Source organism: Xenopus laevis, chromosome 3S, assembly GCF_017654675.1.
Source record: "Xenopus laevis strain J_2021 chromosome 3S, Xenopus_laevis_v10.1, whole genome shotgun sequence".
Taxonomy (NCBI): Eukaryota; Metazoa; Chordata; class Amphibia; order Anura; family Pipidae; genus Xenopus; species Xenopus laevis.
The window spans coordinates 61445867-61468009 of record NC_054376.1 but is presented as its reverse complement, the minus strand read 5'-3'; the positions used below and the strand labels follow the sequence as shown (position 1 = coordinate 61468009).

General features: G+C 37.6%; 1 protein-coding gene across 3 annotated transcripts in view; it reads right to left on the bottom strand.

Moving 5' to 3' along the window:
- usp3.S (ubiquitin specific peptidase 3 S homeolog) overlaps positions 1-15362 on the bottom strand; it is a 28059-nt gene extending 12697 nt beyond the window's left edge. Inside the window, exons 1-15 of one of the 3 annotated variants that reach the window (XM_018255617.2) lie at positions 15103-15218; positions 13134-13250; positions 12760-12851; positions 11193-11253; positions 10132-10260; positions 9931-10014; positions 8923-9004; positions 7038-7120; positions 6467-6580; positions 5298-5411; positions 4144-4290; positions 3654-3760; positions 2768-2848; positions 1313-1431; positions 854-967 (exon numbers count right to left, since the gene is read on the bottom strand). In XM_018255617.2, the coding sequence (XP_018111106.1) occupies positions 854-967; positions 1313-1431; positions 2768-2848; positions 3654-3760; positions 4144-4290; positions 5298-5411; positions 6467-6580; positions 7038-7120; positions 8923-9004; positions 9931-10014; positions 10132-10260; positions 11193-11253; positions 12760-12775 (1251 nt within the window). In that variant the 5' untranslated portion in view covers positions 12776-12851; positions 13134-13250; positions 15103-15218. Of the gene's footprint in view, positions 1-853; positions 968-1312; positions 1432-2767; positions 2849-3653; positions 3761-4143; positions 4291-5297; positions 5412-6466; positions 6581-7037; positions 7121-8922; positions 9005-9930; positions 10015-10131; positions 10261-11192; positions 11254-12759; positions 13051-13133; positions 13251-15102 lie in introns of those variants that run through there. The other 2 variants (XM_018255616.2, XM_018255618.2) reach the window with 2 other exon arrangements.
- Between the last annotated feature and the right edge of the window lie 6781 nt (positions 15363-22143).

The window sequence follows — 22143 nt, the reverse complement described above, 5'->3', positions numbered from 1 at the left end:
TTTCCAAAATCACCCAAAGTTTCCTTGTGAGGCAACTTCAGAAAACGGAAGTAATGCTTATGCCATCCCACCGGTGATTCACATTCTTGCTGGTGGGAAGGCATTTCAGGGATATTAGTTACCCACAGTAGCCAAGATTTATCGATTGATGACTAATCTTCCTGTGTGCCACCACCATAACACATAGTAGTGCATTAACATGTGCAGTCACATATCTTTGGTACATACATCAGTCTGCACAGATGTTGTTGCCTTATACAATAGTCTGCATATGAATTAAAATCCCAATAAATGATTTTGTCTCAATCCAGAGTACTTTGAACCAAGAGTGAAATGGTTTAGCATATGCCTCCAACAGACATTACTGGCTGTTTCCTTTGGTGCCCTACATTAACTCCCTACCATGGCACTACCTGCAAAAAGCTTTTAGATTTGTCCTAGCACATTATGATTAAGATAAAGAAAGGAAAAGCAAAAGCATTTAACTTCATAGAAACTCCACAGTAAACAACAACGAAAACTGCATAGAGTTTAATCTGTGAGCATAAAAGGTAATGGGTAAGAAACACAATTTTTTTTTTTACACATAAATATACATAATTGCTCTGAAGAACAAAACAATGCAAATGATTCAGCTCAATCCTCTTCATTGAACTTATGTTGAAGGATAGTTATATTGCCCCTTAAGCAACGGATTGCTTTAAATGTTCTTCAAATTCATGTAAGAAAAATCAATACACTAAGATTGCTAAGAATGAAAGAGGGAGAATCATTAAACAAAAGGTTAAGAATAACAGAATGAGACATTTAGATAATCACAGAGACACAGAAGAACATATATTATGTACATTACCTCTAACAAAAAGGTCTTCATATCCAATCCTTTTAGAGGAAAATCTACATATGTGTCCACTTTGTTCCTCAAGTAGGCTGTCCAATGGAACCTCTTCAAGTGAAGGCAAAGCACCTGATTGTTGGGAATATTGAGGAACATAAGTAGTTTCATACTAAACCTATATTATCTGTAAGTAAGCTGCTTTGTAACAGTTCCGTGAGTTAAAGGGCACTTTTCATGCCTAAATGGTAAGTATAGTGCACAAAATAGAAAATCTCCCCAGCCTGCAGCCAGATACTTGTAGCTAAATCCAGTGGCAGAGCTGAAAGAGGGTATATATCTCTGCTGTGATCAGTGCATGTACAGGACCACAAGACAAGTAAATGTTTAGTGTACCATCCTTAAAATGTCCGATTTGCTACTTTTCTATAGTTCTTTCACACCGAAATAGTAAAATACCAAGAGGCTGGGGCTGACCTTTGGTAATTTCTGGATCCAGAACTTTTTGGTGGACTTCTGTTTCTTTTTGCACTTTAGACATGTGTACAGTTCGGTCTCATCTAGTTCCTCCAAGTCTGTAAAGCTGCGAAGACAGTCTTAAAGGGAATAAATAGTGGTGTCAAAATCCCCAACTACAAACTTGAACAAGAAGTCATTTGCATGTTCTTTTTATAAATATATAGAAAAACTATGCAAAATTAACATTTTTACACAGTAATGCACAGCTAATAGAACAGATACTAACACCAAAATTAAAGTGGCAACAGGCCTGAAACTTAATTCAATAAAGTGCTGTACAATAACGCATATATGGTAGCTCTTTGCAGCACAAGGAATAAGAACACAATAGGAGTGAATTATTTCTGCAATGTGCACACACACAGACTGTACCTTATAAATATTAACTAGCATCAAACACACCAATCTATTCATGCATCTGATATTATAAAGGGGTGGGGACAGATGCCCCTGGTCCGGTTAGTATCTTATACATATAAAAAAATATTCAGCTTAATTCTGGATGTGATCTTAAAAAAAAATATCAGCAAGCTAAAAAGCCAGTTAGATGAATACACAAAAACGGATGATCGTCTGAAGCGACAAAACTGCAGGAAAGCAACAATATTTGCTGCCCTGTGCATATCATAGCTTCATCAAACGTGATGAGCACAATAGGATTTCTAATATACAGAGGATGCAGAATTTACAAAGTTGGATAATTAATAACAACTGTATGCAGCAACAGTAGTAGGAATGTTTCAATTCACAACCTTTAGCTACTGTAAAAAATGTAATTATAAAAATGATACATGTTTGTGGCCCAGAATTTGTACATGCCACCCCTTTCACACATAGCAAGGTGACAGATAAAGGAAATTATCATTGATAAGGTCACACCCTGATGTTTTTCAGCAATTTCTTAGAAAGCCTTAACCCTCTGATTTACCACCTCACTAGCCTTCATGCTTCCTCCAGACCCAGTACAGTGGTTATACAGGTATTCTGGGAATACCTGCTGTAGAGAAAGTGTGCAATAGTTTGTCTACATTGAGAACCTAAAATCTGCTCAGTTACTTACTTAGTCCTCCATTTTTAATGGCATAAAAAGGAGTACAATATTACCAAAGATGTAAGACAGGTTCTTTTGGCACTCTTTCTATCTATATGAGCAATGTCAACTAAAGAATGCTGGCTATATTGATGCAAATTTAATACTGGCAGTTCTGATCGCTGACAAATATAAAAGTTTTTTTTTTTTAAAAAATAACTTGCTTTCTGGAAAATGCTGTATGGATAAAAAAAAAGTAATCTTTTATATTAAAATAGCTTTGTATATTTACTTAGTCCCTGTTGCATCATGTGTCACCAGAACGTAAAGGTAATGGAACCTAATGTTTAGAGGGCAAGGGATTATTATTTTTTTGTTCATACCTCTCAGGGTACAGGTTGGTCCATTTTCTTGGTTCTTACAACGCTTGTTTCGGAATTGGCTTGGAATATCTAAAGAGAGGTCTGAAACAGAAAGCAGTAACACAGGTGAATGTCTGTAATTATGCACATTTACTTTTTCCCTAGTGAATACATCAATCTTTTCTTGTAACCCATATTTGGTAATAAACATTTTAAGGCAGTTTAGATATTACATTAATGCAATACAGGCTTACACCAAGATATACTGCAGTCTGGCTTCAAATAGCAAACGGGTTTCTTACATTAATCTGCAAAGTTTGTGAAAACCCAGGCCAAATAATGGTGATGTAAACACAAAAATAATTTTTCTGTTTATATAGAAACGATTTTCAGAATCCATCAAGTTCAACCTTTTGTCCTAGCAAAACCTACTTAACTGTTAGCCGATCGTTTGTGTAGTGCATACAAGGGACATGGCCAAAAATAATGGCACTAAGCGCTTGTGTCCATGGGGGCCCAAGACATGGGACCCCAAAATTTCTGCTGGTGGCCCTGATCAGTCAGAATGTAGTTGGTAGGTTTCATCATATTTTTACACTAGTGCCTGGTGATTTTTCAGTGCAAAATAGAAAAAAACGTGAACAGATGATGTAGCAGAACAGATATGATAGATAAGAGGATGCAACAAAAAAAAGAAACCAGCATAGTAACAGATTATTATACAGAGCCTAAAAGTGGAGAGAGAAAAAAAATATCGAAAACAGTCTTGTCCTGTCCTGCTACCACAACAGCTGACTGGGAAATCTGGGACAACTGTTAAGAGGGCATTGTACAGTGTGAATATATTGAATTTTTTTTCACCATGTATACAGTCCTGTAGGAAATACAATAGCATTTTATCTTATACCTAGGAATGGATCAAATTTTCTTGATTCTGTTCCACAAATTAGGCAGTTAACTTCATTCTGTAGAACTCCCCCAAATATTGAGGTTACCACAGTGGATGCACCATTTCTACATAAAAGAATAAAGAGTAAAGATTTATGGTTACAGTTTGTCACTTAAAGGAACAGCATAAGGAAACTTTCACATATAGCAGTCAGTGACAATGCAGCTCCATACAGTGCAAATATTGATAGTGATGATCTTAAATAGATGGGAACCATGTACAGGTATGTATTTAAACATCCCCTAGGCCCCCACCCATAAACTATTCCTTATTTTTAAATCTTATAATACAAGTATGAGGGATATATTAGCTCCTTAATTCCACAGATTCCATACCTGCCTTTTTTCCCCGAACAGACCTATAGACAACAACAACAACAACAATCCAGGAAATAATGGATCAAGTAATGAACAGTTCAAGAATAAGATGTTGTGCTATAGGTACTCACGTACAACATTTGTTACTGACAGAGCGACTACAGTTTGCCTGTGATAAGACAAAGTGAGAAGAGCCATCAAATTTGCCTTGTAGTTCAAGATGGATGTGGTCTAAGAGATAACGCATAAACTCATGGGCATCTTGCTGCTGATATCCCCTGGAAAAGTAGTAGTATTTGGGTGAGGCTACAAGTTTAACAAGAATGGAAAATTTTAAAAAAAATGTATATATAAAAAAAATGTACAATAGCAAATTTGTAAAGTAGAACATAGAAGTAATCCTTTATGTAAGCAATACATTGAAAAATCCAAAAACCAATATATTGAGTTTGTTTAATGTTTTTATGATTTTCTAACACACATGGGGCAGATTCATTAAGGTTTAAATGGTAAATTCGAATTTTCGGTCAAAACTTACAAATTCAAATTATAAATCACAACTCGTATTTGAATGTGAGATTTATCACACCTTAACCCTGGAAGCAGTTCTAATTGGAACTTTCGCCACCTAAAACCTGCAGGGTTCGTGTACAAGTCAGAGGTTTGTTGAACCATTTGAAGATGTTAATCACCTTTCTGACATTCCATTTCATTTTTGGAGGAAAACTCGATTAGAATTATATTCTAATTTTAGGGTCGTTTCTATTCAATCAAATATTAGACGTTTGAGTTTTTTCATAAATAACCTTCAATTGGAGTTCTGAGTACATTTGAATTTATTAGAGTTAAAAAAAAAAATTCACATAACTTAGAAATTCGACCTTTGATAAATCTGCCCCTAAAGGTATGAAGATCTGAATTCCATTATCCGGAAAACCCCAGGTCCTGAGAATTTTGGAAAATAGGTCCCATACCTGTAAACTCTTATCAATTGTATATGATCTATTTATAAAATGAAATACAGCAGACTGGTCATGAGGGCAGAATGCTGCAGAAACATGTGACTTAAGCCCCAGACAACACATACTCCATGAGCCAAAAATGATTCTAAAATTCATATAAATGCCGCAGATATAAGTGCAAGCATTTCAGACAGGTTCTCCCATAGGTTGTAATACCAAATATCACGTTTTGCATAAGAAAAGCTAATGTTATTCTAACCAATTTTTTAATATACAGTATCTGGATCCTATATCATTTACACATGGCCCAAAATAGAAATTACCTGAAATTTGGCATTATTTTCCATACTACATAGAACAATGACTCTGGACTAAAGGCAGTCTGGCTACCCTGCCATAGCGCACACAAGGTCTTTCTAAATTCTTCGACCAGTGACCTGCAAAAAGTACAAACCTTATATATAATAATGTAATTAACTTTCATTCAACTACTTAAAATGCACTTGTCAAATTTTGCCTGCTATAAACTGCTATATTACTTTTCTAAAGGCACAAAACACTTGCACTTCTAGTTTAGGTGGGTAAGAAAAATCAGAGCAACACAGATAAGAGCGAATCATAGCTGGGTGATTAGATATATATAGGCCCATTTAATCAAAATGTGTATTGGTGAGGTTTTTGAAACCACGTAAAAACTAATTTTATCTAAAACCACGAATGTCATGTCATTTCTAAAAACATCCGATCATAAAAAACTCGATTGAAAAAAATATGCGAAGTGACCGAATAGTATGATTGGAAATGAAAGGATGTCCGATATAAGAATAATATGATTTTTAGCACTAAAAAGTATTTTTCGGAATGAAAAAAAAGGAATGTTTATATATTGTCTATATTTAGTGTCTTATAGTTGCTGTATCTTTGAGCAGGTGTCATGGAAAATAGGTTACCTATTTATAATACACAAACGCTATGAATATATATATATATATATATATGTGTGTGTATGTAAATTATATCCTTATAAACGGTGAGTTCTGATGTCATTTCTGTCACATTTTGTGACAGAAATGACATCAGTTGTAAAATATGAGGATATTAGAAGTTACCTCGGAGTTCCATGACTTCGGAACTCCGTCGTGTTTTTATATGGTCATGAAACTCCTCGGTAACTTATAATATCCTAATATTGTACAAGAGGTGTACTTTATTCACTATATATTAACAATTAGCAATGGCAATAGTGTTCATATTTTTATAACATATGTGATTATAGATAATATTATTGAACTACAGAAAGATACTTTTTTCCACTGAGGCCATATATGCCGTACACAACTATTATAAATATTGGTGTTCAGAACATCTGCAATGATTTAAAATGACAGAATAACAAAAAAACTGAGTTATAGTGAGAAGCTATTCTCACAAAAAACAAACCTAGAAAAATCACCTCACTTTTAGAGGAAGCTTTCTGTATTTTATTACTTACACATTAACATCCCCTTGGCTTCGTGTATGGTAGGTTCGTCGGCCTGCCGTTTTACCATTCCGAAGTTCCACAGCAGGCAGTTCCTTGAAGTAACAGCAAAACTGCTGAATGTTGCTATACAGGAACAAATTGACAACACAATTTAAAGTAAAAACTATGCTTATACATGAACTGCCCAAAATATACATTTTGGAAAAGCTTAATACACAAAGAGATTAATCTCTACAATAAATAATGTAATTTGTTTTTAATAAAGTAAATGAATTCTAAAATCACATAGAATTGATGCTTTATGTATCTTCTATTCCACTTGATGTGCTTTATTAGCAACATTGACAAGATTTAAGATTGTTCAGTATCTGGTTTTCCATCCAGATCTGAGAAATAAAGTGTCAGAAACCAAGCAGGTCCAAGGCTATTTTGAAGCATGTTTTAGGGTGGATTACAGCCAGAAAAAAAAACACTTGAAACATTATACCACTGCAACATGGGGCAAAACATATCAAACTTTAATTGGCTTTAAATATTTAAAAGCTATTCCAAGATATCAGGCAAGAAATTCTCTGCCTACCTGAGTGACTGAAGAATTGCATTCATAAAGCAGGTATTTCCAAGATTCCGAAGGCCAGTAGCACATAGAGCAGTTGTGTTTCCCTGAAAAAAAAATCAAAAACTCAATTACGATTTTCACATTTAAATGGGGGAAAATACACTGAAAATATTAAACCCTCAAAAATGGATTTAATTAGAGGTACCTTTACTGACATTTGTCAGTGTTTTATCTATCTATATGAACGTTTTATTTTCTGTGTCACACAAAGCCCTTTGTATTCAACACAATTCTTCTATTTTCAAATCAAGTGCACCAACCTTTTGTGGTTTGGTGCATGGTAAAAGAAAGTTGTATCAAGCAAGCTATACTTCAGAGAGGTGGGAATAAAAGGACAAGGAACGTAATAAAAAGTAAGTGCACACTGTAAACTCCTTTGTCCGCATTTCAGGTTAACTAATCTCCTTATTAGTCAACACGATTTGCAAACTACAGTATGTAGTAGCATCAAGTCTAAAGCAACTGGACTATGAGTTAACACCATTCATCCGAGGGGTTTCTTCAGTTCAGGGAATTCCCAGGTATTTAAAACCTTAAAAGCAATAAAGTCACAATCACAATGGTTCCACTGAAACAATTACTGTAGGGATATAACTCTACAATAGAGGCATTTTAAAATGCACCAAGCTGCAATTTCTATCCTTATAAATGGTGTAACCCAACACCAGAATGGGTTATTTATACTTTAAAGATAAAGACGCAATGCTAACTTGTGGCTTGTCATTCAACTGCACACCCAAATAGGTGTCTCTTAGCACTGCTATCCTCACTAACGTGTGCATTATAATTTAATGAAGAATTTGGGATCACAAAGAGGAACTATCAGAGAAGACTGGTCTCACCACTGTTCTGTGCTTATATGGATAAACAGCCATGACAATCGATCCACCATACCTTAGTGTTTCAGAAATGTCAACTGTACATTCTAATGTGGCACTGCTCTACCTTAAGACAGGAAGAGGAAGTGGTTGCACATTAAACAAGAACAGCTTACTAATGGGCTGGAGTGAATGTGGATGAGGACTGTCTCCCAGTATCTCTATGCTTTACTTTAAATTATTTGACCAAATTACTTAAGTTTTTGCTTGTTAGATAAAGCAAAAAAAAAAACATAACCATAGTGTTTGTTGTGGATTTTTAGTATTTATCAAAGTTATTTGATTAATTCAGGAATATTATATTAATTGAAATAATACTGGGGGTTTGTGTGTTTTTCCTTGGGGAGTGCAGGGAGTTGATAATGGAAACTTTGTTTAGAATGGAAACGAAAGCAAGGACAACAGACTCTGAAATCTGTACAGTTGTTGAATCAAGTCCTTGGTGCTAGCATGTGTCCATAATAAATTGCTGAAAGTTATGCATGGCAATGAGAGTGTACCCAATTCTAAAAGACTCATGATTTTTTTGATTAATAAACATATTAAGCCTTGTAGATTATAAAGGATATTGGACATTCTACTAAAAATATGGAAAATACAATGATCTTTTCATAAAAGCACGCTACATGTGGTCACAGAACACCTCAGAGACTTCTGTTAGCCTTATGAATTACAGAAGGGGCGACATTATCCTCTATACAGTATAACCGACAGTTTCCTTCTGACAAATTCTGGACTCCTTTATATTAGGTCTTCTTTTACCATTAGAAAGGTAAAATGCAACCGGTCCTTGAACAATTGGAGGAAAACAGAAACTTAATTCCTAAAAAGAAACTTAGTTTCTTCAGTGTATCCCATTCAATGTATTTGCAGTGATCTGACCTTCAGAAAAAAAAAAAACACCACTTTGCCTTTATATCCGTAATATATGGTGCCCCAAACGCTTTCTAAAAACAAACAGTACTTACATTTACTTTCAACAATTTTTTGCTCAGTGAAGCACTATCCAGGAATTTTCTTTTCCTATGCAGTTCAGCAGTAAAAGCAGAGCTGCAAAGAGAAATGAGGCATAATCGGAACCCATATTTTACCTTTCTATGTTATCACTCCGTAAACCTGAGGTATTTAGTTTGGAAACATAGTTATCAGTCAGCCTGCTCTAGTGTCATGAGGCAGCCAAGAAAAACACGTTTACTCTAAACTCCAAATTAACAACCCTTATTGTTTTATGCTCTTTGAGGAAAGCATGCCCCAAAAACATAAAATGATGCCCCTAACATTACATTTAAATGGAACATCGTACAACCAGAAAGCAGATGTACTATTGCAATTTTTCAGTCTGTTCTCCAAGTCATTGCTTGGTTAAGTGCATTTGTGGTACCAAGTAACAAAGATTAAATTCTAAACATGGTTTTAAAAAATTAATGGAAACTGCAAATTGTCTTGGAAGATTATGTTCTACAACATAAATTGGTCTAAAACACTTGAGAGCCTCTCCTCAATTATAGGATGTTCTATACCAAGAGACACAATGCTTTGCCTTATACGTATTATCCCCTCACTTGATATTTCTCCACACAAAATTATTTTCTCCATAAAGTGCTATTGATTGCAAGAAAATGGGTAACAAAGTCCATGATCCTTCTACTTTCAGCACAATAGCAAAACTCGGTTAAAAACTCTAACACTGAAAAATACCTTGCCAACTGGAGCCATTACAACTGTCACATGTAAAACACTATTTTTTTTTTTCCTACAGTTACCCGGGATCACTTTTTTTGTTAAACTGTGCTTCTAATGGATCTGGATGGCAAGTCATTTCAGGAAATTGTTGTCAACAGGTAGTTGCCAACAGGTAGTTGCCATCCCCTTACTCAGTTTTAACTCCCAACAGCCTATATCTGCTTTGTGACTCCTTGAAATGAAAAATACCTCAGGAAAGACAAAATGGATGTACACACTTCTGCAATACTCACTTTTCCAAATTCTGCAAATGCTCCCGTACCTTCTGTACTAAGCACAATTTTGTATCATTTACCACAAAATCATCACATTGGTAACTGTAGGGCACAATGATTAGAAAGATCAGGAAACAATGAAAAGCAAGAGTTTTTAAACCACATGACATTAAAGGAACCACTGTTTCTTAGATCTACAAGTATTCTGTAATGACTCACCAATATGTACTGTAACTGCTGCAGTCCATACATACTGTATGCTGTGTTTCTGTCTTTTCCTGACGTTTTTGGCTACTGAGTGGAGCCTGGGTGTCCTCATAATGCTTTTTCGCATGACCATTTACATATCTTCAACAATAAGATAGGGGGAAAAGTCTATTTTAAACTCATACTAGAAAGATTAAATGATTAGAATTAAAAGCATTTAATTTGTTGCATCTGTGTTTTTACAGTTGAGCTGTTCATTTGGCAGCAAACAAACCACATTCAGCCTGCTGCATACCTTGTTTGGCTTCTCTGGTTCCTCCTTTGGGGGTCCTTCCCGCCCTGCTCAAAAACTTGGGAGTGGGCAGGCTGTCCCTTTATGGAGCAAAGTAAGCACAGTGGAGCTCGTGGGCGCAATCTTGCGGCTCATCTGTATTCTTTGGGAAGTGGACGCTGTATTGGCGCATGTGCAGTTGGAGCAGTCTCCCAGTTCATAGCAACTGCGCATATGCCAAAAGTGACAAAATTGTCGAAGGGAAGAGGACCCGAAGAATACCAAAGAATCGGAAGATGTCGCCCATGAGTTCCGCTGTGCTTAGTCTGCACCTATACGCAAGTAATGAATTAAGGCACTTTCAGGGGTAATCACTTATGCGGGAGGGGGAAGCAGGGAGGTGGGACTATGTGAAAGTAGGGAGGGGTGTGTGTTTGGATGCTGGGTTTTCATTTGGAGGGGTTGAACTTGATGGACTGTCTTTTTTCAACCCAATTTAATGATGCAACTATGTAAGGTCGTGGGTAGGGGTTGTTATTATTGGGGGTTTAATTCTCCTTTAATACTGTCATGGGAAACTTTTTTTTTTTTAATTAATAGTTAATAATGAATTAATTATTAGTTAATAGTGCTGCTCTGGCAGACTTCTCAAAAGAGCAAACACATTGGGCTAGGAATTAAATTGTACATGGTAAAGTGAATTATTTGCAGTGTAAACAGTGTAATTTAGAAGTAAACACTCCACCATAAAAATCATGACAGAATCCATTTAAAAGCACAATCATTTGTAGTGACCACTCACCTTCCACAGTGGACACTGGAACATGTCAAACAGACCCATGGGCTCTTATTTGAGCGACAAACTGTAGGGAAAAAAATATCAATCTTGAGTTTAACAGATGGTCTGTAATATTGCAATTTAAAGAAGGAAATCCTAATTTGAGATGTGACACGTGTAGCTCTGGAAGGTTTATTTAGACCCCTATACCTAAAACTTGCTACACATTTAAGCAGTCGCTGGTGGATTCAATTGTAACACTAGTAAGCTGAACAGTTAGCCCATATGTAATCTGGCTATATCAATGGCTGAATTGCACAACTTAGATCACAAAATGGGTGGCTTAATCTTCTTTGTTGGATGGATATATATTTGTATTTAAATAATGCTAGCATGTACGCAGTGCTGAACAGTAAAGTAACAAATAGGGGTCATTACAATAATAAATACAAATAAACACAAAAGTGCTAAGTGTCAGAAAGACAAGAGAATATGGATCCCTACCCAGTAGAGCTTAAAATGTTTGGTTTGGTATTTCTTGCACTAAAAAAAAGGCACATTAAAATTTAATCTAAAGTCACATACACTTAGATGCCCGTTTATCAAAAGTTGAATTTCTAATTCATGTGATTTATATCAATTCGAATATACTCACAATTCAACTGGGAGGTTATTTAAGACAAAATTTGAATGTCTAACATTAGATAAAATGGTTCCAACCCGAAAATTCTAATAATATTCAATTCGTACGAATCGAGTTTTTCTCGGCTATGAACATCTCCAAATGGCTCAACGGACCTCTTCCATTGACTTGTACATGAACTCGGCAGGTTTTAGGTGGTGAATATTAGAACTAGGACTGTTTCCATGGTCGAGGTGATAAATCTCACATTCAAAATGAATCTACACCAGAAATTGAAATCGGCATCTGTAAAACCAACACATCGCTTTGGAGACTTGAGGTAAAGTCTATTCCAGTGGCTAGACATTTTCAGGATATTTATCGCCCGCAGTCATGCAAATATAATCTCGGGCAGCTAATTTCTACGTCGGCCACTGCCCTAACTTCTACTCCTTTCTGTTAGAGTTCCTGGAGGCTCTGGAGGTCTTAGGCCCTCTGCTGTTCTCACTCTATACTATTTCGCTAGGAAAACGTATTCGTCGTTTGGACTTCAGTATCAACTTTCTGCTGATGACACCCAACTCTGCTTGTCTACTATAGACTCAAAAAGGCGTTTTTGAGTACAATAAAAAAAATCTCATCAATCAGTATAGTGCCAAGTACATTGATTTCCATGGGATCAAAGCACTAAACAATGCATTTTATTATTATTTACATTGGTTTCTGCCTCAGTGGGGTTTATGAGCTATGGTCTCTATCACACCAGAGTTCCCACAGGAAACCCATGAGGACAAAGGGAAAACTCCATGCAGATAGTAGCCCCAATAACAAAGACGTACTACCTACCGTAATTTATCTATGTTATAACAAGACAGTATCTTGTAGTTTATGATACCGAAGCTAGCATAAATCCATGTTGGCTCAAAAACTAAAGGACCACACCTACAAAGTATATATAAAAAAATTCACCTTTATTAATGACCATTATAAAAGTCCAAGACGAGAACAGGTTGACGCATCATCGTTTTGGACCCCTCTGGTCCTTAGTCATAGGGTGGTGGCTGAAAAATCCTATTGGTTATTTTTAATGTACTAGCAGTCCTAAGGCATGGTGCTCTAAACAATACAAAAACCACTGATAGAGAAAACTCAAAGATTAACTTCTCCTATACACGAGTAAACATATAATAAACAATTTAAGGAAATATACATTCTATAAAAAATATAACTATAAATTGCAATTAAAAAAAATAATCACCAGCTGACATACAGGTTAGAAGACATATACAGTCCATATCATGGCACTAAAGTTTAATAAGGAAGCTAGCAAAAAGCAGCCTCACCCAAGGAAATCAGGATCCAAGAACAGTAATCATAGCAGTGAGAATCACTCTCCTCGACAATAAGAGCCTCCTTCCTACACTATGTAGCCGTCCACCCAGGGATTTCCTCTCTCTCGTCTTTATCAAACAAAAACACATTGCATTGACCACACAAAACTGGAGTTACAAAGTGAAAAATATTCTAAAATAAAAGACTAACACTGCCACTCCATACAAAGGTTTATGAAAGTGGGACAACAGAATGGCAACACATGTTCAGCGGAATAAAAAAGCCATGCTTTTAAAATCATTTATAACAAAGAAAAGGGCAAACTAATCTCTAAAATGCTCTCATTCAGTAACAAATACTGCTAAGAAAATAAAGAGACAGATTACATGGATGTTATTCACTTAAATAAACGGACAAGAGAGACATGACTTTTATAGGATGTCAACCTACAGATAAAAGACTAATGCAGCTATTACAGGGGTTGTTCACATTCTAAACCCTTTTTCAGCCGAGTTGTTTTCAGGTAGTTTTATCAGTTGCTCTCTATTTTATGTTTTTTTCTGAAATTTAAGTTTAAAGGAGAAACAAAACCTTAATTAAAAAAAAACCCTCCCCCAGCCTAGTTGCCCCCCAGACAAATGCCCCTAACTCTTTACTTATCCCTCTGTGCAAATTCTGTCCAGCGGAGTTCACTGGCGCCATCTTCAGCCGATTTTGTAATCTTCGGAATGAGACAAGCGCTTCGGCAATATTCATGAGTTTCGCCGCACGCGCGGTTGTTGCAAAATAGAAAATTGCTCCAACTGTGCATGTGCCGGTTTCATTCTGAAGAATACCGAAGAGAAGAAGATGGCTGCCGTGAACTCTGCTGAACAGAATCTGCACAGAGGGGTAAGTAAAGAGTTAGGGGCTGCTAGGCTGGAGGGGGGTCTATGTAAGGTAGGGTTTTTTTTATTAAGGGTTTATTTCTCCTTTAAATAGTTCCTGTCTCTGGTGTTTGAGTCTGGCAGCTCAGTAATTCAGGCAGACTCTAAACTGTTACAATGTTGCAATATTTAATTGATACATTTCTCAGCAATATCTCTGGAGTATTAGCAACTATTGTATCAATTCTAACAGCTGCCTGTAATGAAACCCAGAGATACTGACTTACACTTCAATATTACAAAAACTGTCACAAATAGAAAGCGATTGGAAAAAGTCTTTATTTCTGGTGAACTATCCGAAACCAACTGAACAGAGAAAAGTGTTGGAAGGTGAAAACCCCTTTTAATGCAGCTATTATTAATGGGGTGATTTTTTAACGCAAAAAAGGCAAATCACTAGATTGCATTTATGTAACCTGCAAAGTGAAATAGTGAAGTGCTCAGAGAAAAAAATAAGTTTTGTATAAATGCTGCCAATGTAATCCTTTGCCCCCAGCCTCCCCCCACATCTGCTATTTACAAACACTTTATTAAACATATAAATATTTCATCCCACAGTGTTGAGCACACCTTTGTTAGGTCACATCCACATTTGAAGGCTGGGACAGCTGTACATTGTATGCAAAAGCGCCACACATACCTTGAAAAATAGACACAATGGGGCTCATTTATCAACACTGGGCAATGTTACCTATAGCAACCAATCAGTGATTAGCTTTTTAAAGACAGCTGCAAGTAGAACAATGAAAAGCAGCAATCTGATTGGTTGCTATGGGTTACTGCCCATGATCAAATTTGCCCAGTGTTAAATAAATACATATACAACCGGTTCAATTTTTTTAAAAGTTGACACAGCTACGTTAAAACTTATGATTACACACAGTGTATACACTACACAATACATCCCATCATCCCCGGCTATCCCTGCTCTCTGCACAATAACAAACCCGCACTAGGCCGCGCCAAGAGCCAGGGACTTTCCTGGGAACCGCAACCAGGCAGTGCTGCACCTCCCCCGACCGGGCAAAGTTCTGGGAGGAGGGGCCAAACTCACCGCTGCAGCACCACGAGGAAGGACAGCCGTTGGGGAAAACGGCGGAGTCCGGGGCAATACAAACACTGATGGTCAGGTGCGGGCACTCCATAGCGAGGTGGAGGGACACAACGACGCAAGCCGTACAACTGAGAACCGGGACTATTTTCTTTCAGCTATAGAAAAGGATGGTGCGATTGACTAACGCCCACGACTTTCCGGTATCACTCCACCCACTGTGTCTCTTGAGTGTTCTCCATGGTAACTGCTTTTAAGCCGTCACATAGCAAGAAAATGGCGTCACTGGCATCACAACCAGGACAGAAATCTTTACTCCTTACCAATGATCTTTTTGTCACGTGTATAGGAGTTGTTATTCCAGTACATCGTGTACATTTGAGTATATGGGGTCTGATTAAGTTGCAGTTGTAACTTTTTTCTTTTTACTTTAAGGTCTGATTTCAGTTTAACTAGTCAAAGTTTAGTGATTTAAGGCATGCATGGACTGCTTTAAGCAACGTTCTTATAATTTTTTTTAATGATTTGCCTTTTTCTTCTGACTCTTTGAAGCAAAGATACATATGCTCTGACAGACTACTTTTAATTGCTCTTTTTTTTATTCAGTCCCTTTTTATTCATATCCCAGTCTCTCATTCAAATCAATGACTGGTTGCTATATTAATTTGGCCCCTAGCAACAGATAGCTGCTGAAATTCCAAACTGGCTACGGAATAAAAACGAAATAGCTTAAAGGAGAAACAAACCCCTTAATAAAAAAAACCTCTACCCACATAGACCCCTTCTCTCCTCACCCCGTAGCCTAGCTGCTAACCCAGGCAAATGCGCCAAACTTTTTACTTACCCCTCAGTGCAGATTCAGGGATCAGAGTTCACGGCAGCCATCTTCCGGGTCTTCGTGTATTCTTCCGGCACTTTGGCAATTTCGGGGCATGCGCAGTTATTGCAAACCGGAAATTGCTCCAACTGCCCATGCACCGCTCCGCCTGTCTCGTCAGATTACCGAAGACCCGAAAGATGGCTGCCCTGAACTCCGATCCCTGAATCTGCACAGAGGGGTAAGTAAAAGGTTAGGAGCATTTGCCCAGGGTAGCAGCTAGACTGGGGGGGGGAGGAGAGAGGGGATCTATGTAGGGTGGGGGTAGGGTTTTTTTTAACAAGGGGTTTGTTTCTCCTTTAAAGGAGAATTCAATCCGTAGTTTAAAAAACCCTCCCGCCCTACCCTGGGAAGACCCCCTGCCCCCCAGCCTACCTGCCCCCCCAGGCAAATGCCCTTAAGTATTTACTAACCCCTCGCGGCAGATTCTGGGCTCGGAGTTCACGGCAGCCATCTTCTTCTTATCCAGTAATCTATTGACTGCATTTTTGGCGCATGCACAGTTGGAGTAAATTTCTGGTCCCGAACAACTGCACATGCGCCCAAAGTCACGAAAATTTCCAAAAATTATCCGGAAATTTTCGTGAGTTTCGGCGCATGCACAGTGGTTCAGAACCACAAGTTTACTCCAACTGCGCATGCGCTGAAACTTCAGACAAAGACCGAAGAAAGATGATGGCGCCCGTGAACTTGCATGGCCAGAATCTGCACGGAGGGGTAAGTAATAAAATAACGGGCATTTGCCCGGGGAGCAGGTTGGCTGCAGAGGAGGAGGGTCTACCCTGGGAAGGGGAGGGGTTTTTTAAACTACATGTTGAATTCTTCTTATATTAACTTTAAGTATGATGTAGAGATTGATATTCTGAGACAGTTTGCTGCTGTTATTCATTTTCTATTATTTGCACTATTTGGGTTATTTTGTTTTTTATTCAGCAGCTCTCCGGTCTGCTTTTTTCAGCAATCTTGTTGCTAGGGTTTCCCTAGCAACCACAGTGATATGAATAATAGACTGAAATATGGATAAGAGAGGGCCTGAACAGAAAAATGAGTCATAAAAAGTAGCAATAACAATAAATGTATAGCATTACAGAGCATTTGTTTTTTAGATGTGGTAAGTGACTCATTTGAAAGTTGGAAGGCAAATAGAAGGCCAGTTGAAAAGTTGCTTAGCTACTGTAGAACATACTAAAAGTTAACTTTAAAACCACCCTTTAACAGCTACAAATAAAAAAAAATGAATACCAGCTTCAAATTTTGTCAGAATATCTCTTCATCACAGGAATTTCAAACATGCCAGTCAGGTGAACCTCATACATGGCTAATAAATTGCTGAATTGGTCTGAAGGGTTCAAATTAGCATCTTAAATCTGCCCCCTTAACTCATCCTTTTGATAGGAAAAGTACAAAATTAAAAACAAATTAGAGACGGTAGATTTCTCACTTAAGTGTATTCAAGAATGTCTCTCTAACTTTGAAAAAACTGCCCCCTACTCTCCTATATCTTATATCTATACCTATATCTTATATCTAGGGACACCTGGTGGGCGATAACTGCACTGTGGTTACAGATTATTTGCTGAATGAGAAATCCTGATCCATGGTTATGTTTATCTTATAAAAACTGTGTGATATCTGTAAATCATAGAAGATAAACATATGGTATGGTAAAAGAAACAAACTTGCGTTTATTTGTCACTGTGACAAATACGGCGCTTACTTTACAAAGATTACCAAAGCGACGAAAATGGCACCCGTGAGCTGAAGTATAGGTGGGGAGCTTTGTGAGCCATTTGTGTAGGATGGCTTTTCTGAGTGCAGTGCTAATCGTGCAGCCATGGTGTGTTTGAAGGAAATTTGCTAAATATGTTCGGGTTTTTTTGGATTGGCTTCAGGTATTTTCGGAGCGGTTTTGGGTATTTGGCATGGCTTCAGGTATTCGGCGCTGCAGTAACTTTGGAGCACAGGCGGGCCCTCTTTTAGCCCCAGGCCCGGTACGGTTTACCCCCTGATGTCGGCCCTGCGATTGGAATAAAGGAGGTTCAGTCTATATATTCAGAAGGGTTTCTTTTTACAGTGGGAGCTGTGAAGATTCTCTCCCTGAATCAGTCGTATTGGCTGATACATTAGATAGCTTAAGCACTGTTGGACTGGGCCAGCAGCGTGACACCAGGAAAAAAACCTGGTGGGCCCCAGCTCTTGTGGGCCCAGCCACCCCAGTCCTGGTCCTTGCACGAAAGCAGCTTCCAACTTCCCTCCCTGGCCCCCAATAAGGTAGGCACGGGGGGCCAGTTGGATGCTATGGCTCGGGCAGAGGGGCCAAAAGACGCTTTGCTTCTGGGGTGGTGGGCCCGAAGCAGCTTCCCAGGGCCCCCCTCGTTGAGTTCAAAAAACGCTGGCAACTTTTCCTTTTTTGAAGCAGGATTGCCTGCAAAAGTCCCAACAAACTTTTTTTGGGTAACCGGTTTTCTCCACACATTTTATAACATATGGAACATTCATTTTACAGTGGGCTCATATGTAGGGCATTATATAAACTCTCTTGGCTTGATTAAGGTTCCCTGGACATTTGTAATAAAAAGTGGTAGCTTCAAGCATTTGCATCAACATTTATAATAAAGACGTTCATACAACTTAAAATTACCCTCCCTACGCAAATTGACCTAAGTGCAAGATTACTAGCGAATGCTCGCTAGGCACAAACAAACGATAGCGCATCTTCACTAAGAAATGCTCGCACTGCCAAAGTAACAATAGCAAAAAGTCGCCAGCGTTCGGTGCCTAGGACATAACTCCACATATTGGTATATTGGCGTAGTTGTAGCGCATTTGCGCCAGGCGAACTGGTGCCAGCTGTTTGAAGCCGACTCTGGCGAAAATTCGCCCGTTAATGAATCTTCCCCTTTTGCTAATTTGAATGCATGTAACTGCTCAACACTGATTACTGGCAATACCAAATTGGTTGGATTAGCTTGTTAAGTCTTGAACTTCATAGGCAGGTGTGTCCAATCATGAGAAAAGGTATTTAAGGTGGCCAATTGCAAGTTGTGCTTCTGTTTGACTCTCCTCTGAAGAGTGACAGCAAGGAATCATCAAAGCAACTCTCAAAAGATCTGAAAACAAAGATTGTTCAGTATCATGGTTGAGGGGAAGGATACAAAAACGCTATCTCAGTTGTTTAAACTGTCAGTTTCAACTGTAAGGAATATAATCAGGAAATGGAAGGCCACAGGCACAGTTGCTGTAAAACCCAGGTCTGGCAGGCCAAGAAAAATACAGGAGCGGCATATGCGGAGGATTGTGAGAATGGTAACAGACAACCCAAAGATCACCTCCAAAGACCTGCAAGAACATCTTGCTGCAGATGATGTACATCGTTCTACAATTCAGCGCAATTTGTACAAAGAACATCTGTATGGCAGGGTGATGAGAAAGAAGCCCTTTCTGCACTCACGCCACAAACAGAGTTGCTTGTTGTATGGAAAAGCTCACTTTGACAAGCCACAGTCATTTTGGAACTACCCTGATTCTATTATACCGCATTTAATCAAGGTTTTCAAGATATATTCGTATTTTTTACAGCATCGTCCAGTGCTTTTTTCTGTTCATACGTTTAACATTCGGATCTTTTAATAAGTTCATTGAAAATCGTGGTTTTAGAGTTTGCTTGTTTATTCATGATTTCAAAAACCTCTAAAACCACTCAAATCTGACCTTCAATAAATAAGCCTCCATGTCTCTTAACACTGATAAAATGAAAGAGATGATCCTTGATTTAAGGAAGTCTTGTCCAATTCAGGGGGCTCTCATTATAAATGGGTCTGTTGTTGAGAACATCCTTAATAATAGGTTCCTTAGAATACATTTTTTACGCTTTATCAGAAAAGCGCAAAAATGTCTTTCTTGATGAAGCTGAGGAAAGCAAGACTCCTAGCCTCCATTCTGTTTACGGAGTCAGATATTTGGGGAGATATTTTCAATCATTTTGAAGATGTGTTATAAATAACTTTACTTGTTTTTAGCTATATATATTGTAGATGTAAAACAGAATTTGTTAAATTTGTGCTAATCTTGCATCTTTTCCTTTTTTTTTAAAAAAAAAAAATTATAATGTTTGCCTGTAAGGAAATATAGGCATAAATATAGTGAGCAAAATTAGGATTTATTTAGACTTTTCTAAAAACGTTATTGCAGGTAAGGTTGAAATAGGCAAAAACTCCAATATCATATTATATAGTGAATAAAGTACCCCCTCTTGTAAAATATAGGGATATTATAAGTTACCGAGGAGTTTCATGACCATATAAAAACACGAGGCCGAAGGCCGAGTGTTTTTATATTGGTCATGGAACTCTGAGGTAACTTATAATTTCCTCATATTTTGCAACTGGGGGTACTTTATTTATTATAATACACAAGTTCCAATGAGTCATGTGACAGAAATGACATCAGAACTCACCGTTTATAACTGATGACATCAGAACTCACCGTTTATAAGGATATAATTTACAGGATATTCATGGCTTTTGTGTATTATATAATATATAATATATATCCAATTTGTCATTTGACAATAATAATAATAATTACCTATAATACACCACTGCCAGTCCCAGCCAAAATGGCAGCTTTACATTCTCACATTTACTATTTTATCAGCTAGAGAAGGACTGTATAAAGAAGTCATTTATGTCACAGTTCGCAGAAAATTTATTTAATAAAAAGACATTGATTTTACATGATAAACTGACATCACCATCATTGGTCACAGAATATGGCAATACCAAACAAAACCAGAAGATGCAATATTGATATTTTAAAAGCAAATTAAAACAAAACCATATCATTTTAAAATAACCGGTCAACTTTGGAGCCACAAAATCAAGTCTGGAAGCCATATGAATTTCCCTCTGTAAGACATCTTGGTTTATGAAAAAAATCCCAATTAGTAATATTAATAAAGTCTGCAATCAAACGTTTTAGTTCTGTGGACAGGATTAGAAATGAAGTCCATTATCAAAGCTTTATAAACACAAATCAGGCATGCAGCGGCTCTGCCTCTTTGGAATTTAAATGTCTATACAATCATGAGAAAAGCATGTTTATGGTTAGTTTTCAAGGCACCAGCCCAGTTATTGGCAGAAACACACATCTGGCTCTTCCAATTGGTGATTATTGGTGATCTGTGATTATCCTTTATTCATATTCCGCTGCATAAGAACATACAGTAAGAGATAACTGCTCTGCCAACTGATGGGAGTGCATGTTTAAGCTTAATGTAGATGAAACTGGACATGCTCAATTTTATCTGCATTTGGTGTTTACATGTGCTCCCATTGGTACAGTCCCCATGAGGAAGACTTGGATCAGTTAAAGGACAATTAAAGTCATAATCACAGGAGGTTATCAAATGTTGGGTACCACCCAGTGATTGTGAAACCTTAACTTACACCATGGGCCCCGTGCTAGAGTTAAAGGAAAACTTCACAGACAGGGGGTATTTCTGTAGAAGTTCTTCACTCTGCTCTCTTCCTTGCTCTAGGCACGAGCATGTGCACTAGAGTAAATAAGCCAGCTCCTGTTACGTAAGTTAGGCTTTGATGCTACTGTGTATGTGCCTGCCTGAACAGGAACGAAATGAAGATGGCACAGATCTTCTGCAGAAATGGGTCATTGGCCAAACTGGGCCGTTGCAGTTTTTAGTGACCAGCCAAGGATATCAGGTAAGCATTTTAATCACTGGGGGCATAACATTTTGGCACCCCTCTGTGATTTAAACTTTAGTTGTCCTTTAAGTGCTGCACTCCCAGGAGAGGAAATGTGCAAAAAGCCATCACACAGCAGTACAGGTTAAATCGCATACATACAAGAGCCTTAAAATGAAAAAAAAAAGGATCAATATTCAAGTTAATTTCTCTCCACCGCTAGTGTAAAGAGTTACAAAAGGAAGCAGGCAGGGGTGACAAGTTTATTCCAATGATGGAACATAAATTTGGAATTTTAGCAAAGAAAAAAAAAGCAAAATGAATCATTTCAAGTTAGAAAATAAAACAATACACTATATAAACGATATTTAAATGATAAAGTTAAATATTTTGTTTGTTAGCATGCATGAATGGGAGATTTCTGTACAATGCAAATGCTATTGCATCAAGAAGCACTTACCACAA